General features: G+C 38.6%; 1 protein-coding gene across 1 annotated transcript in view; it reads left to right on the top strand.

The window, feature by feature from the left end:
- CPA6 (carboxypeptidase A6) overlaps positions 1–13804 on the top strand; it is a 203338-nt gene that overhangs the window by 128297 nt on the left and 61237 nt on the right. The window contains exons 3-5 of the mRNA XM_036437096.2: positions 7621–7745; positions 10959–11073; positions 12888–12989. Coding sequence (XP_036292989.1) covers positions 7621–7745; positions 10959–11073; positions 12888–12989 — 342 coding nt within the window. The remainder of the gene's footprint in view (positions 1–7620; positions 7746–10958; positions 11074–12887; positions 12990–13804) is intronic.

Raw genomic sequence — 13804 nt, 5'->3', positions numbered from 1 at the left:
ACTAAACACAGACCAAAAAACAACGTTATTTAAACCAGAAGCATGACTGAACATCCCCCCCTAGCCCCCTTTTTTATTTGGAGAAAGGAGGTTGATATAAGTGGCTACAGCTTCCTTATCACTTACAGTTTTAGCTCCACATTATTTTCCCTATTTTCTAGATAAAATTATTAAGCTATCCAATGATAGAATTACCTCTCTTTTGGATAGTATTCACTCCAGAAAAAAAATCCTACTTCCTTAACCCCTTCACCTAACATGATCCCAAATCCCACAGATTCTTTCTAACCCCCTGGTACTGAGATGAACCCTTGTTGCATAGATCCAAACTTTTTTTTTCTCACTAGTCTTATGTTCTAAGTCTATGACTGATGGGCTTCAATAATGCTTCCAAACTGGTGAATGTACCAATCAGTAGTTTAGGGAAATGTTAAGAATCTTTCCCTTTTCTGATATGTGTGCTTCGCTTTGATAAATGAGACTGGCTATCCAATTATTACAATCAGCAATTAGTCCTAAAGAGAACTACAGGGAAAACATGGGCACTAAGACAAAGCTTTTCCAGGAGTTCCCACCTTTACCGGATGTTGTAGAAATAATGTTTTTCTGATGACTGATACTCAGGCTGGTAGTCATAATTGCTATCATTTTATTAAAATGTATAAGCACTGCTTTCTTTTGGACTGACTTAACTTTATTCCAATACGAGGCCTTTGGTGATTTTTTATTATTTTAATCCCTAATTAGTTGTTAGTTAATATGTTCTCATCTTTCTTTAATGGTGAAACAACAAGAAGTTTAATTGCCAGCATTTCTGAGGCCTTTTGTTGGATTTACTGGGACTGTGCTTTCGGAAAATAATTTACAAAATGCTCCTGGGCTTGGAAAGAGAAGACAAGGCCAAATAAAATTGGCTCCAGGAATTTAGCAGCTTCTTTATGCCTCTGGTTTTTTGGAGATCATATTCTCTGGCCACATTTCCCTTCCAGCAGCCCACTGATAGGTGAAATGTTGACATGTTGTAAGAAGGAAAGCAAGGACAAATAAGACAGTGAGAGATAAGCATTTCTTAAACAGTGTAGCTGAAGTGATCTTTTCTGCCATCATCAGAAAAGAATGCATAACTGTGACCTGAGAAGCAGCATATTCTAAGATTACACTGAAATGTAATAAAAATTCAAAATTAAGGTCTTGGGGTTGAGAAGTGGAATAAGTGAAATTTTATTAATTCCTTGGTAAGAGGAACTGGAATTGGGAATCTAGAAATGCTCTGGAGCAATCTTGGAGAGAATATATATATAATTGTGGGAAAGAAGAGGAAAGAGATGTGTGGTTTCTTTCATTCTATTTACAAAATATTTAGTTCCTATTATAATGAGCCATGCATGATTCTAAAAACTGGGGAGATAATGACGGGGGTGGAGGGAGCACTCCAGTTTCTACTCTCATGGAGATAATGGGGAAAATAGATATTAGTATGATAATATTAGTTAATTTAATTGTGGCTTCCAAAAAAGTATGTTCATGCCCTAACGCTTGGAACCTATGAATGAGACCTAATTCGGAACAAGTCTTTTCAGATGTACTTAAGGATTTCAAGCTGAGATCATCCTGGATTACACAGATGAGCCCCAGCCCAATGACAAGTATCCTTAGAAGAAACAGAAGAGGACACAAATAGAAGACCATGTTGTGATGAAAGCAGAGATTGGAGTGAAGTGGCCACAAGCCAAGGAATGCCTGAAGCAACCTGAAGCTAGAAGGGACCAGGAGGGATCCTCCCCTAGAGCCTTCAGAGGGATTACAGTCCTGCTCACTTCTGAAATGTGGACTTCCGGCCTCAAGAACTTAAAACAAAAAAAAATCTATTTTATTTTAAACCATTTGGTTTGTTGCAAATTGTTATGGCTGCCCTAGTAAAGCAAAATAACCTAGTAAAGTATATAACTAAGATTCTATGAAAGGCAATAACAGAGGTATTACTTGACCTAAACTTGGTGGTCAGAGAAGCCTCCCAACAATTTATAGACAAAGACTGTGGAAGAAGAGTCAAGAAGATTAAATGGATCCAGACTAAAAAGACCATTTTAAGGGTAAATAAGAGAGGGCATTTTTCAGTGCATTAAAATTTTGTGTATGTTGACTTGTGAATTAATATGATGATGTAAATTTAATCAAGCACTAGCTGAAAACAAAATTAACACTTTTTCAAACCAACCAAAAAGAAAAAAAAGTAAATTCAGAACAGGACTGCCCTCTCTGTGCTGCTCTGCCCCTTTGGGCAGCTGGGAGGCAGGCCATCTGTTACTAAGTTGAAGAAATACTCAGATGTATTTCCATATCCACATACGGGACTCAACCTGAAGCTGCTGGAGGATACTGATCACCCCTCCAGGGACACCTAAGCAAGGTGTCCAATCAGCCCTGGGGGCTTCATGGAGGCTGGACCAGGCCAATGAATGAGCACAGGACAAGAACCAGAAGAGCCAACTGAATTTATTACTTTCAAATTGCTAAAAGCATTTGGAATTTTGAATCATTTATTTAATGAATGCCTAAAAGTCACCAGGTACTGTTTTAATCACTTTATATATATTAATTTAAATCTTCAGAGATCCATGAAAAATATACTATTCATAACCCTGTTCTATAAACAAGGAAGCCAAAGCACAGAGAACCAAGTCACAGAGCTAATAAGTGGCAGAGCTGGGAGTCAAACTCAGCCGGTCTGGTTCTAGAATGCATGTTGTTACTCACTGCATTTTCCATAATCTCCTTAATACACTAACAACAACACAAAAATAACCTTAACATTATCAACTCCTAATGAACATCTTCATTTTACAGATGAAGCAAGTGAGGACCAGGCAAATTAAGGAACTTGCTTTACATCGCACAGATATTAATTGAAGGACCCTGGATTTAATCCTAGGAATTCAGGGAATTAACTACTACATTAGAGTGGCTTCACATCTAGCCATTTCCCTTTGTGCTAGAACACAATGCACCTTTGCTCATAGTCGAGGTTTGTTCGTTGCTTCGCCACCCTCCTTAAAACATGTATAGGTTTTAATCTCTGAACAAGGGGACAATCTCTCTGTATTCTTCATCTTAACCAGGAACATGTACAGTATAACTTTATCTTTATGGCTTCCAAGCGTTTCTTTTTTTTTTTTATGCTTTCTAAAAATAATAACAACAGACAGCTAATGTTTGCTTAGCTCTCACTGTGTGCCAGGCACTCTGTGTGTTTGACTTGTCTTGTTCCAATCAGTCCTGCAGAAAAGCCTGCAGGTAGGTTTTCTAATTATCTTCACGGGAGAGATCAGGAAACTGAGGCTCAGGAGTGTTAAAACCTCCCCCAGCATCACACAGCCAATGCTGCCAGAGCTAGCCTTCCAGCTCAGGGTCCTTGGATTCCAAAACCCATGCTCTTGGCCTTTACGTTGACCTGCCCCACCTCTTACATAGGTCTGTCTAAAAGTGACAGGTAATCATGGGAAAGGAACGCATGGGAGCAACCACCCAGATCAAAGGCCAGAAGGTTCCCCAAAGGAGCATCCTTTCCTTGGATTCAGGAGGCAGGTAGCCTTAGACCTTCCTGACAAGATTGGCAATCCTTTGTCGCCATCCTAGTCCAGGGTCCTCTCACTCTGCAGTTCAGAGACTGTTTAGTCTTTCATCCAGATGTGATCAGGCCATATGGAAGGGACTGGTGGTAACTGCCCATAGTGGGCGGACGGGAACTTTTAAATATCCGCACATTAATGTATAGGGCAAATAACTCCTGAGACGAAAGACCAGGGTGTGAGACCCAGCAACCAGACCCTCTCCAGCACGAAGTCAGGGAGCTGAAAGTTGCTTATTCTTCTGGGATATTCTCTGAAGATCCTGAGACACTTATCTAGTCAGTATACTAGGGGCCCCTGAGTTGGGCATCCTCTGGGTCACCATTTCATAGTTGCTCATCCTAAGGAAAGAGACTTTGACTTTTATGAACCTGAGTCTTCTCATTCTCAAATCTATAACTAACGCCCAATCGTAAGGTGTCATGGGAAATATTAGAAGTATGCGTTAAGGAGGGTGGCATTTTACAAATCTCACATGACTATTACTGCACCAAAGACCAAGATATAGGCATGTGCCTCGACCCAGACAGAAATATCCATGTTACTTTTCCAAGCAGCCTTTGCCCAAATTGTTACTGGAGAAAGGTGATATCCCATTTTAATTGACTTTCATAATATCACAAAATACGATTCCTGATTTTTGCAAGTTCTTTTGTTGTAGTTTCCTTTAGACCAACTGCTTTCTGGGGACATGTTAGTTTCCCAGGAGCCTTTCTCCAGGTAACTGTGGGGTATGTTACTTCCATGGAGCTTTCACATGGGGAAGCGAATCTCAGCTGTGGAATGAGGATTTTTATTTTAGCATGTACTCTAGAAAATAACACTTACAGATGTGTCTCCAGAGTGGTTATTCATACTATTTTAAGGTTTCTGTGGTTCTTTATCCTCTGAATACAGCACTATTGCCTCATTTCCAGTAGTATTAAGAGACGGCAACAAACCTTAATATCAAAAAGATGGCTGTAAACTGATGGTTGTCAGATGGGAGGGGAAGGGATGAAGAAGTAAAATTGCCAGTTTTAAAAATCAGTCACAGGGATATGAAGTATAGCATAAGGAAAATGGTCAATAATATTTTAGTAACCATGTATGATGTCACATAGGTGCTATAACTTATGAAGTGACCATCTCGATAGGTGCTAGACTTATCGAGATGGTCACTTCATAAGTTATATAAACGTCTAATCACTATGTTGTACTTGTAAGTCTAATAATATTGAATGTCAACTGTAATCAAAAATTTTTTTTAAATTACTGATACAAGAATAAAAACACAGTGAAACAAAAACAAACAAAAAAAACCCTGGCAAGTCCTAAAGATGATTAAAGGATTAGAAAAATCTAACATATAAAGATACTAACATGCTTTATCTCTTAAAGGCAAGAAACCAGCCATTGCTCATTGTAGAACAAAAAAAAAATGAAACTATGATTAAGACAAATGTCTGCTATCTTGTTAAATGTGGTTATGAGTTAAATTAGTATGTTATCAACTCTCCTCTTTTGGAGACTAAAAAGATGTGTTTTAGTTGCATCTATTGAGAACAGTTTGAGACCTAGATACATCCTTGCCCAAGGGCTGACAGATGGATCAAATGATCTCTCAGCATCCCTTCCAGCCCCACACTTCTGTTTTCCTATGATTGTTGGACTAGGATGTTAGCTGAGTCAGATTTGCCCTTGCAAGTTAGTGGAGAAGTCAGCTGCTTGAAAGAACACAGGTAGATGCTTAGTCCCCAAAATAAATGCCTCTCTACCCTGTTCCAGATTAAATTATACCACTATTTTTCCTTGCATCGCAAAGTCTTATAGAGTTCTTAATTGGATACCTAAGTAAAAATAAACTCAGCCTGCTCTGATAAAAACTTAGCCGCAACCAAGACTGGAAATGCAGGAAGAGGGAGTCCCAAAGCAGGGAGCAGACAGACATGACTGTACTAACAAGCTGCACCTAATTGAAAATGTAGCTTTAGACTTAGCAGAAGATAGCACTCTCCTCCCTCCCAGCTGAGTTCAGCTACTCATCCTTTTTAAATTAAATTTATTGATAGATACTGGTTAGTAACATCATACAGATTTCATGTGTACAATTTTATAACACATCATCTGTCTATGGCATTGTGTGCTCACCACCCAAAGTTTAGTTTCCTTTCCTCACCATATATTTGACCCCCTTTATTCTCTTCATCCTCCTCCTGTACATCTTGCCCTTTGGTAACCACCATACAGTTGTCTGTGTCTGTGAGTTAGTTTTTATTGTTGTTGTTGTTGTTGTTGTTGTTGTTCACTTATTGCTTTTTGTTATATATTCCACATATGAGTGAAATTACATGGTCTGGTCCTTTTCTATCTTTCCTATTTTGCTTAGCATGATGCTCTCAAGATCATCCAAGTTGCTGAAAAAATGTGATATTTTATCCTTTTTTATGGCTGAGTGGTATTCCATATTACCAGGTCTTCTTCATCCAATCGAAGGATGCTTAGGTTGTAAATAATGGTGCAATGAACATAGGGATACATATATCTTTATGAATAATTGTTTTCAAATTTTTTGAGTTGATATCCAGAAGAAGGATTGCTGGGTCATATGGTAGCTCCATTCATAACTTTTTGAAGAACCTCCATAGTTACTGAGCCAATTTACATTTTCACCAGCAGCGTACAGCGTACATTTTTTCCACACCCTCTCCAACGCTTGCTTCCTCTTTGATAATAACCAGTCTAACATGTGTGAGGTGGTATTTGATTGCAATTTTGATTTGCATTTCCTGTATAGCTAATGAAGTTGAACATCTTTTCACCTATCTATTGGCCATCTGTGTCTTCTTGGGAAACATGTCTGCTCAGGTCCTCTGCCCATTTTTTTAAAAATATATTTTATTGATTTTTTACAGAGAGGAAGAGAGAGTGATAGAGAGTTAGAAACATCGATGAGAGAGAATCATCAATCAGCTGCCTCTTGCACACCCCCTACTGGGGACGTGCCCACAACCAAGTACATGCCCTTGACCAGAGTCGAACCCGGGACCTTTCAGTCTGCAGACCGACGCTCTATCCACTGAGCCAAACCGGTTTCGGCAGCCTCTGCCCATTTTTAAACTGAAATTTTTGCTTTGAGTTGTGTGAGTTCTTTATATATTTTGGATATTAGTCCCTTATTGGAGGTATCATTTGCAAGTACACAGTCATTCTTTCAATGACTTTGGAATTCCTACCAGTGCAGAGCACTAGACAAAACTCTAGGGCATGACAGCAAGCAGCAGACATGGCTCTTACCTTCCTGCAAAACACTGAACACGTGGTAAACACATAGTGAATTACTAAACAAAGTCTACATAAACTCAACAATAACAATTGAATTGCAATATGAACAAAGCACCATTCTAGGCACTTGAGATGGGGTGGTAACAAAATGGACAAATCCTTTGCCCTCTGGAGGTTACATTCTGGTAAGAAGAAGTTATACAATGAAAGCACAAGGTGTTCTAAAAACTATGACAAGGAAACCCACCCTAGCTGACAAGTTCTCCCTGAGAAAGGCATGTTTTTCTTGGTGAAAGGCGTGTGCTGGGGGAAGAGGAGGTACCAAACCTGGAGAGTGTTCTATGTAAAGTTACCAAATGTTGTCACACTACTACAATTTGCTTGTGTAGAGGATAAAAGGTAATATTTTTATCAGTATTATTCAAATATGTGTGCAAGAAATAATTTTAAACAGCATCCAAGTCATACTTATCTCATTTTTACCTTGTAGCTTTAATGTGGTTGGTCTTTAGATTTATCAATTATGATCAAATTATATATGGATGCAATATAAATTAGAGAATTCAAAATCAAATAGGAGTTTTACCCTCATGATTCAAGCACTGAGACTAATTCCAAAATGTGTTTGATGTTACTGAATGCAAACAAGATAACATATTTGACACTGTGGCATGGATCTTTCCCACCTACACTGAATATGAATTATAGGTTGGTTCCTGCACTACAGGTGGACCTGTGGCAGCCCAGCAGCATCTCCTATGTCTCAGAGGGAACAGTGACCGATGTCCATATTCCCCTAAATGGATCCCGAGCCTTGTTAGCCTTTTTACAGGAAGCCAACATCCCATACAAGTAAGCATTTTTTTTTCATTGTTTAGCCCATTTGTACTAAGCTGAACTGAATTATAGCTGTATTTAGGTTATTTACTGAGTGCCAATGATGTTGTTCCAGGTACTGTTTATCCAACTGGAAAAACCAACATGAATATAACAATTATATTTACCTTTGGGGTTATTAATGTAACAGTAAAGAGAGAAACCACATTAACATATTTCACCACTACCATCGAGTAATTAATATAAACACAGAAGGTGTTTGTGTTTTTTTTCCCCTGTGGGGGAAAGCAGAGAAGCCTAGCAATGCCTAGAAGGTAAGTAGGAAAGCAGGGACAGGGGAAGCTTTTATAAAGGAGATGTTCAGTTAGGCAGAGGATGAGACTCAGGACCTTGCAAATAGAGGGAAGAGAAGCAGCAGCATAGTGTGTGTGTGTGTGTATGTGTGTGTGTGTGCAGGAAACTGAGGTAGTTCAGTGTTATTAGTGTACAAAGTTCAAATCAAAGAGTAGGAAAAAAATGGTGGAGAGTCAGAGGAGGTCAGGTTGTGGGAAGAATGTTGTACACCCTTATCCTGAGGGCAGTGCTGCACAGGTGGAGGATGCAAGCAAGGAAGCCACACACACGTTAACTGGATAGAGACTGCAGTCATGGTCCAGGTAAGAGGTAGTGAGGGCCTGAGTCATGACCAGAGTAGTGGGTCAGGAGAGCATTCAATAAAATAGTTCAGAGGCAAAACCTCCTGGACTCCTCACTTGATTGGATGTAGGAGCAAGAGAAAGAAGTCAAAGATGATGCCAAGTCTTCTAGCTTGGGTGAATGAGCAGACATCTAGATTCAAACAGATTTGGATATTTTCAGGGGTTTTTTTAAGGACTAATTATATTAGTAGGAATAGAGTCATTAAAAGGTAGTCACAGGAGTCAAAGCAGAAATGAAAGACTTTTGAGAGAGGGAACATCAGTGATACCAAGTACTGCAGTGACACCAGCAAGAAAAGGATTGAGCAGTTTCCTCAGGATTTGACAATAGAAACTGCATTGGTAACTCTAGTGGAGAAATTAGATGGTCAGAAGCAAGAGACAGAGAAGCAAACAAGAGGTGAGAACATGGAGCAGCAGAGATGACTGTTCTTGGAAGGTAAAATAAGGAGAAAAGTAGAGAATACGAATGACTAGACTGAGTGCCTTGCCTTTTGTTTGGAATCCTAAGATTTGGGGATTGACAAGCATGATTGTCAACTAACCTCAGCTACCCCCAACTTTTTAAAACCTCACTTGAGGATATTTTCCCACTGATTTTTGGAGAGAGAGAGTGGAAAAAAGGATAGAAATATCAATATGAGAGATAACACATCGATTGGTTGCCTCCTGCACAAGCCCTGAATAGGACTCAGGCTGTGGAGGAGCCTGCAACCGAGGTACGTGCCCTTGATAGGAGTCAAACCCGGGACCCTACAATCCAGAGGCTCACATTCTATCCACTGAGCCAAGCTGGCTAGGACAATCCCCAATTTTTTTAGCAAGTTTTGACAAAACAAGCACAAAGATCTGTAATGATGTCTGGCAAGGCCTGGGATGGGCTTGTGGCTCTTGTGATTAGTGGTGAAGGCCCTCGTCTCTGTGGAAGGCTGGACCAAGGATGCAACATGACAGTGACATCCCTCCCTGGTCCACACAAATAATTCCCTGCCAGAAAAATAATTGCAGCCTTATTAAAGCACTGATTTGCTTTTTCAGTAAGACATTTTATCTGTGCTTCTACAACAGGGTAGAGGCACAGCTGAGCATAAAACCATTGTTCATATTGAACACATTTTAGTTCAATGCCTAGCAGGAAAGAGCTTGGTAATTATATCTATAGGCACTCAGTAACAACGCACATGCTTTATTAATTATTATTCAGTAGAAAATAATATACCAGTTATTTTAACAAGTCTCTCTTTCCTGCTATAAAATATAGGTCATGCGGAGCAAACAGAATAAATATCACACTGGACGTCATGGAGAATAGAGTCTAAAAATGAGTGTTTTAAACCAGTTGTCTCCTCATGGAGAATAATAATTTAGAATTATTCATTTTGTTGGTCTCAAGATAATAACACATAAGAGTCTATTAAATTCTACAGGGCCAGTAGGTAGAGATCATTTTAGTTGACTTTTATTATTGGAGCCTGGAGTATTTTCAAAATATTATCATTTACTCTGTACAACTATACATAATGTACAGCTATAGTCGTCTTTAAAGCAGAGATAATGTGACCCCATGTGTCTGGCCCCTAGGTCAGAGGTCAGCAAACTCATTAATCAACAGAGCCAAATATCAACAGTACAACAATTGAAATTTCTTTTGAGAGCCACATTTTTAAACAACTTCTTCTAACGCCACTTCTTCAGAATAGACTCGCCCAGGCCGTGGTATTTTGTGGAAGAGCCGCACTTAAGGGGCTAAAGAGCCGCATGTGGCTCGTGAGCCGCAGTTTGCCATCCACGGCCCTAGGTGATCAATTCTTCTTAATGACATGACAAATAAGATGACTTATTTTGCCATTAAAAAAAAACAAAAACCTGTCATTCATTTTGTAAATTAAATACCTATAAAAATTGGTCATGGAACTTCAAATTTGGAGTTCCCTCTTCCACCCTAGAAGCTTGGAGGAGGTGGTTTTGTACTAAGTGATGACATCATTTGGAAAGTTCTTCATCAGAGTGCATACAATTGGTAGGAATAATAATGAGCTGTAAAGAACTAAGAAAATACAAGAGTTACAAAAACCACTTCTGGTCTCCATTTCCTGGCCTTCTCATCAATCCATTTGTTTCCAATTAGCTACTTGATGAGGAAAATGGACTAGCTAGACCTTCCACATCACAATTATTTTCATTTTCAGGTTGGTCTCTTTGGGCCTGTATTAAGGTGCAGGCTAAGTTATTGAAAATAGCAGTATGATTGTATTTACTCACACAGTCATTGTTTGTATAACTACTCAATCAATGGTAGTCATTATTACTATTATTATTAGGGAACATATGCTTACAATTTTATATTTATGACACCATTTATTTAACAGCTTTTATTTCCTGAAAAAATAACATTTCCCAAAATTTGGCATTCTTGGAAATATCCGTATTTGCTTCCCTCACTTCATAGATGCATGATTTTCTTTCTATATTGCCTGATTTTTATATTATCTCCATTTAATTTTCATCATGTCTATTATTACAAATCCAGGATCCTCATAGAAGATCTTCAGAAAGCACTGGAAGAAGGAAGCAGTTCGCAAGCCCAGAGAAATCGAAGATCCCTCTCTGAATATAATTATGAAGTTTATCACTCCTTAGAAGAAGTATGTAATCAAAGGGGCTTTCCTTGCTTTTTTGAAAATTTGTATCAGTTCTAAGGATTGGGAAGGAAGCACTAAGAGACAGGGGCTATATGAAGAGTATGTATAGCTCTTTGTATTGCCTAGGCACCTCAGTCTTCCACTAAGCCTTTAACAAACTGCTATATAAGAAGTAGCAACATAATTTTAATTCATTTTTGCTCCACCCATCCCTACATAGGACATGGGAAATGCATTGGAAAAGTGAAGTAATGTTGTTATAACTGTGGTTATAAAGTAATGTTAATATAACTTACAAGTCAGATGCACTTATTGATGGAAGTTAAAGTAAACTCAAGTTTGAGAGCAATGACTTGGTTGAGGGATAAGAGTGAATTTTGCTTCTTACCCCACACCCTCTGCAAATCTGTGACCTCCCAAAGGCCAACCTTCATCTGTGGCACCTCAGGGCTTATTCCTGTGCTGATATTTACCTGGAAAACATGGCTACCTCATTCCCACTACAATATCCTCACCTGTTCACCTGGATAACAAATCTCAGCTTGGGCAGGAAGACAGCTGTTTCTACTCTCCCAGACGGAATCAGAACTCCACTCCCCCCTCCAAGCCCCAGCATACTGCATGTGCCATAGCACAGGGATGTAGGATTATTTTATCAATGACTTTCTCTCTAATAAGCTGCAAGTTCCAGGTGGGCAGGACATTTCTTGTTCACCACTATATCCCTAGTGGCAAGCAAACAGACCTCCAAACAGGTAGTTGAAGACAGAATGAATAAATGAATGCACCTATGTATTTTTCCATATTTTTCTGAATTGAGCAAAAGAATGCTAGGCATAGAATTCGTGAGATCCTGCTACATATTCTTAAGAGAATTTTTGGTTCTCTTGAGAATGACATAGCTTTCAAGAGTATTTCTATATGTTTTATGTTACAATAAGAAAAGGCTTTAGATAAGTTGGCACATGGATTTGCTATTAACATGAACTAGAAAAAGTTAAAAAATTTTAAATATATTTATATAGATATGTATGTATACAAACATACATACATAGACTCATTAGACTAAGAAAAAAAGTGTACCTTCCAAAATATATTTTTTCAGCATAGATTTTCTTTTACATCATGGAATGGTGTGACATTTTTGTGTGACTTCCATACTCCTCATGGAGATTTGTCACCCACCTTTCTAAGTGCCTTATTCATCCATCTCCAGTGTACCTTCTGACGACAGGTTAAGTGTATGTGAAAGGATTGATGCAAATGCATCACTATAACTGGGGAATTCATTCAGATTATGCTCTCCAATATGTGGCTTGATAGAATACCTTTAAATGAAAAAAAAATGTCTTTTTCTCAGCATCTTCTGTTCAGTAGCAAATTATAATATATTGCACTTCAGTGAACACTTTCAAGCTGTCTGGATGATTTTCTTGAAACCAATTTTCTTTTTTTACTCTTAAATAGTTTGGAGGAAGTGAAAATAAATTTTTATTTTCAGAAGGAACCAGAATACATTGATTTTTTTCCCCAAAAAAACTCTGCCATCAAGATATTAATGATAAATGGTAGTAGAAGGTATGCTTTAAAGAGGGAGCAATATACAGACATGAAGCTATTATTTGTAAAGGCAGAAAATAAAAGGTAACTTTAAATATCCTGAAGAAATTTAAAATAGAAATTATGCCTTTTGTTCAATTTTATATTCCGTGTGTGTTCTTTGGGTTCTGGGACCTATTGTTGTCTCATTACCTTCTCTTCTCTAAAAGCTCTGTAATTACAGGAGTCTGACATGGTCTTTATCTATTTGCTTTTAGATACAAAATTGGATGCATCATCTGAATAATACTCATTCAGGCCTCATTCACATGTTCTCTATTGGAAAATCATATGAGGGAAGATCTCTCCTTGTTTTAAAGGTAAAAGTAGGAAATTATAATGTAAAAACAGGAAATTATTAACTAAAATATTTACTCGGCATTTGTTCTAACTTTGACCTATAGGAAAAAGAAGTGAAATGGTCTGTCATAGTGTCTAATATTTAACATTTTCTCTTTTCAAGCCATATTGAATTTTTTCCATTGAGTATTCCAGAGAATACTAACATATTAAAGCACCTAAAAAATAATGACCTTCAAAATGATTTGTGAGTTGGTGCAACATAAAAGTTATGCCTCATTCCCAGCCCTTCACCTTACATTCTCTTCTACAGTTCTCTACCTCTTCTCACCCAAACACTCAAAAAGATTTATAACAAAACATCACTCTCTACTTTATCACCTTCTACTGAGACCTTGACTCACTGGCCTTTGTGCCCCCTCCATTCCTCTAAATTAGGGGTGTTGAACTCAATCAGAGAAGGGGCCAAAATCTAAAATCCAGCCTAAAGTGCGGGCCGAATGGTTTACTGAACAGTCATAAACTGTCATTGTGATGGAAACGCAGCGGAATGCAATGATGACAGCGCGGTGCGGGCCACATTGTAAGGCCTGGCGGGACGGATTTGGCCCGCGGGCCTTGTGTTTGACACATGTGCTCTAAATCTTCACTTGCCATGGTCAATGATGACCAGGAGGTTTTCCTCCCATCTTTTTGACCATTCTCTCGGGTTCCTCATTCCTATCACTTCCTTTCATTCTCTCGGGTTCCTCATTCCGGCAGTCTCAGGATTCTATCCTCAGATGTGTTCTCATTTTACAATCTCTAGATGGGCATATCCACCCCATGGTTTCCA

The sequence above is a fragment of the Pipistrellus kuhlii genome, unplaced genomic scaffold, assembly GCF_014108245.1.
Source record: "Pipistrellus kuhlii isolate mPipKuh1 unplaced genomic scaffold, mPipKuh1.p scaffold_m20_p_14, whole genome shotgun sequence".
NCBI classification, from domain to species: domain Eukaryota; kingdom Metazoa; phylum Chordata; class Mammalia; order Chiroptera; family Vespertilionidae; genus Pipistrellus; species Pipistrellus kuhlii.
This window is presented reverse-complemented; position numbering and strand designations above follow the sequence as displayed.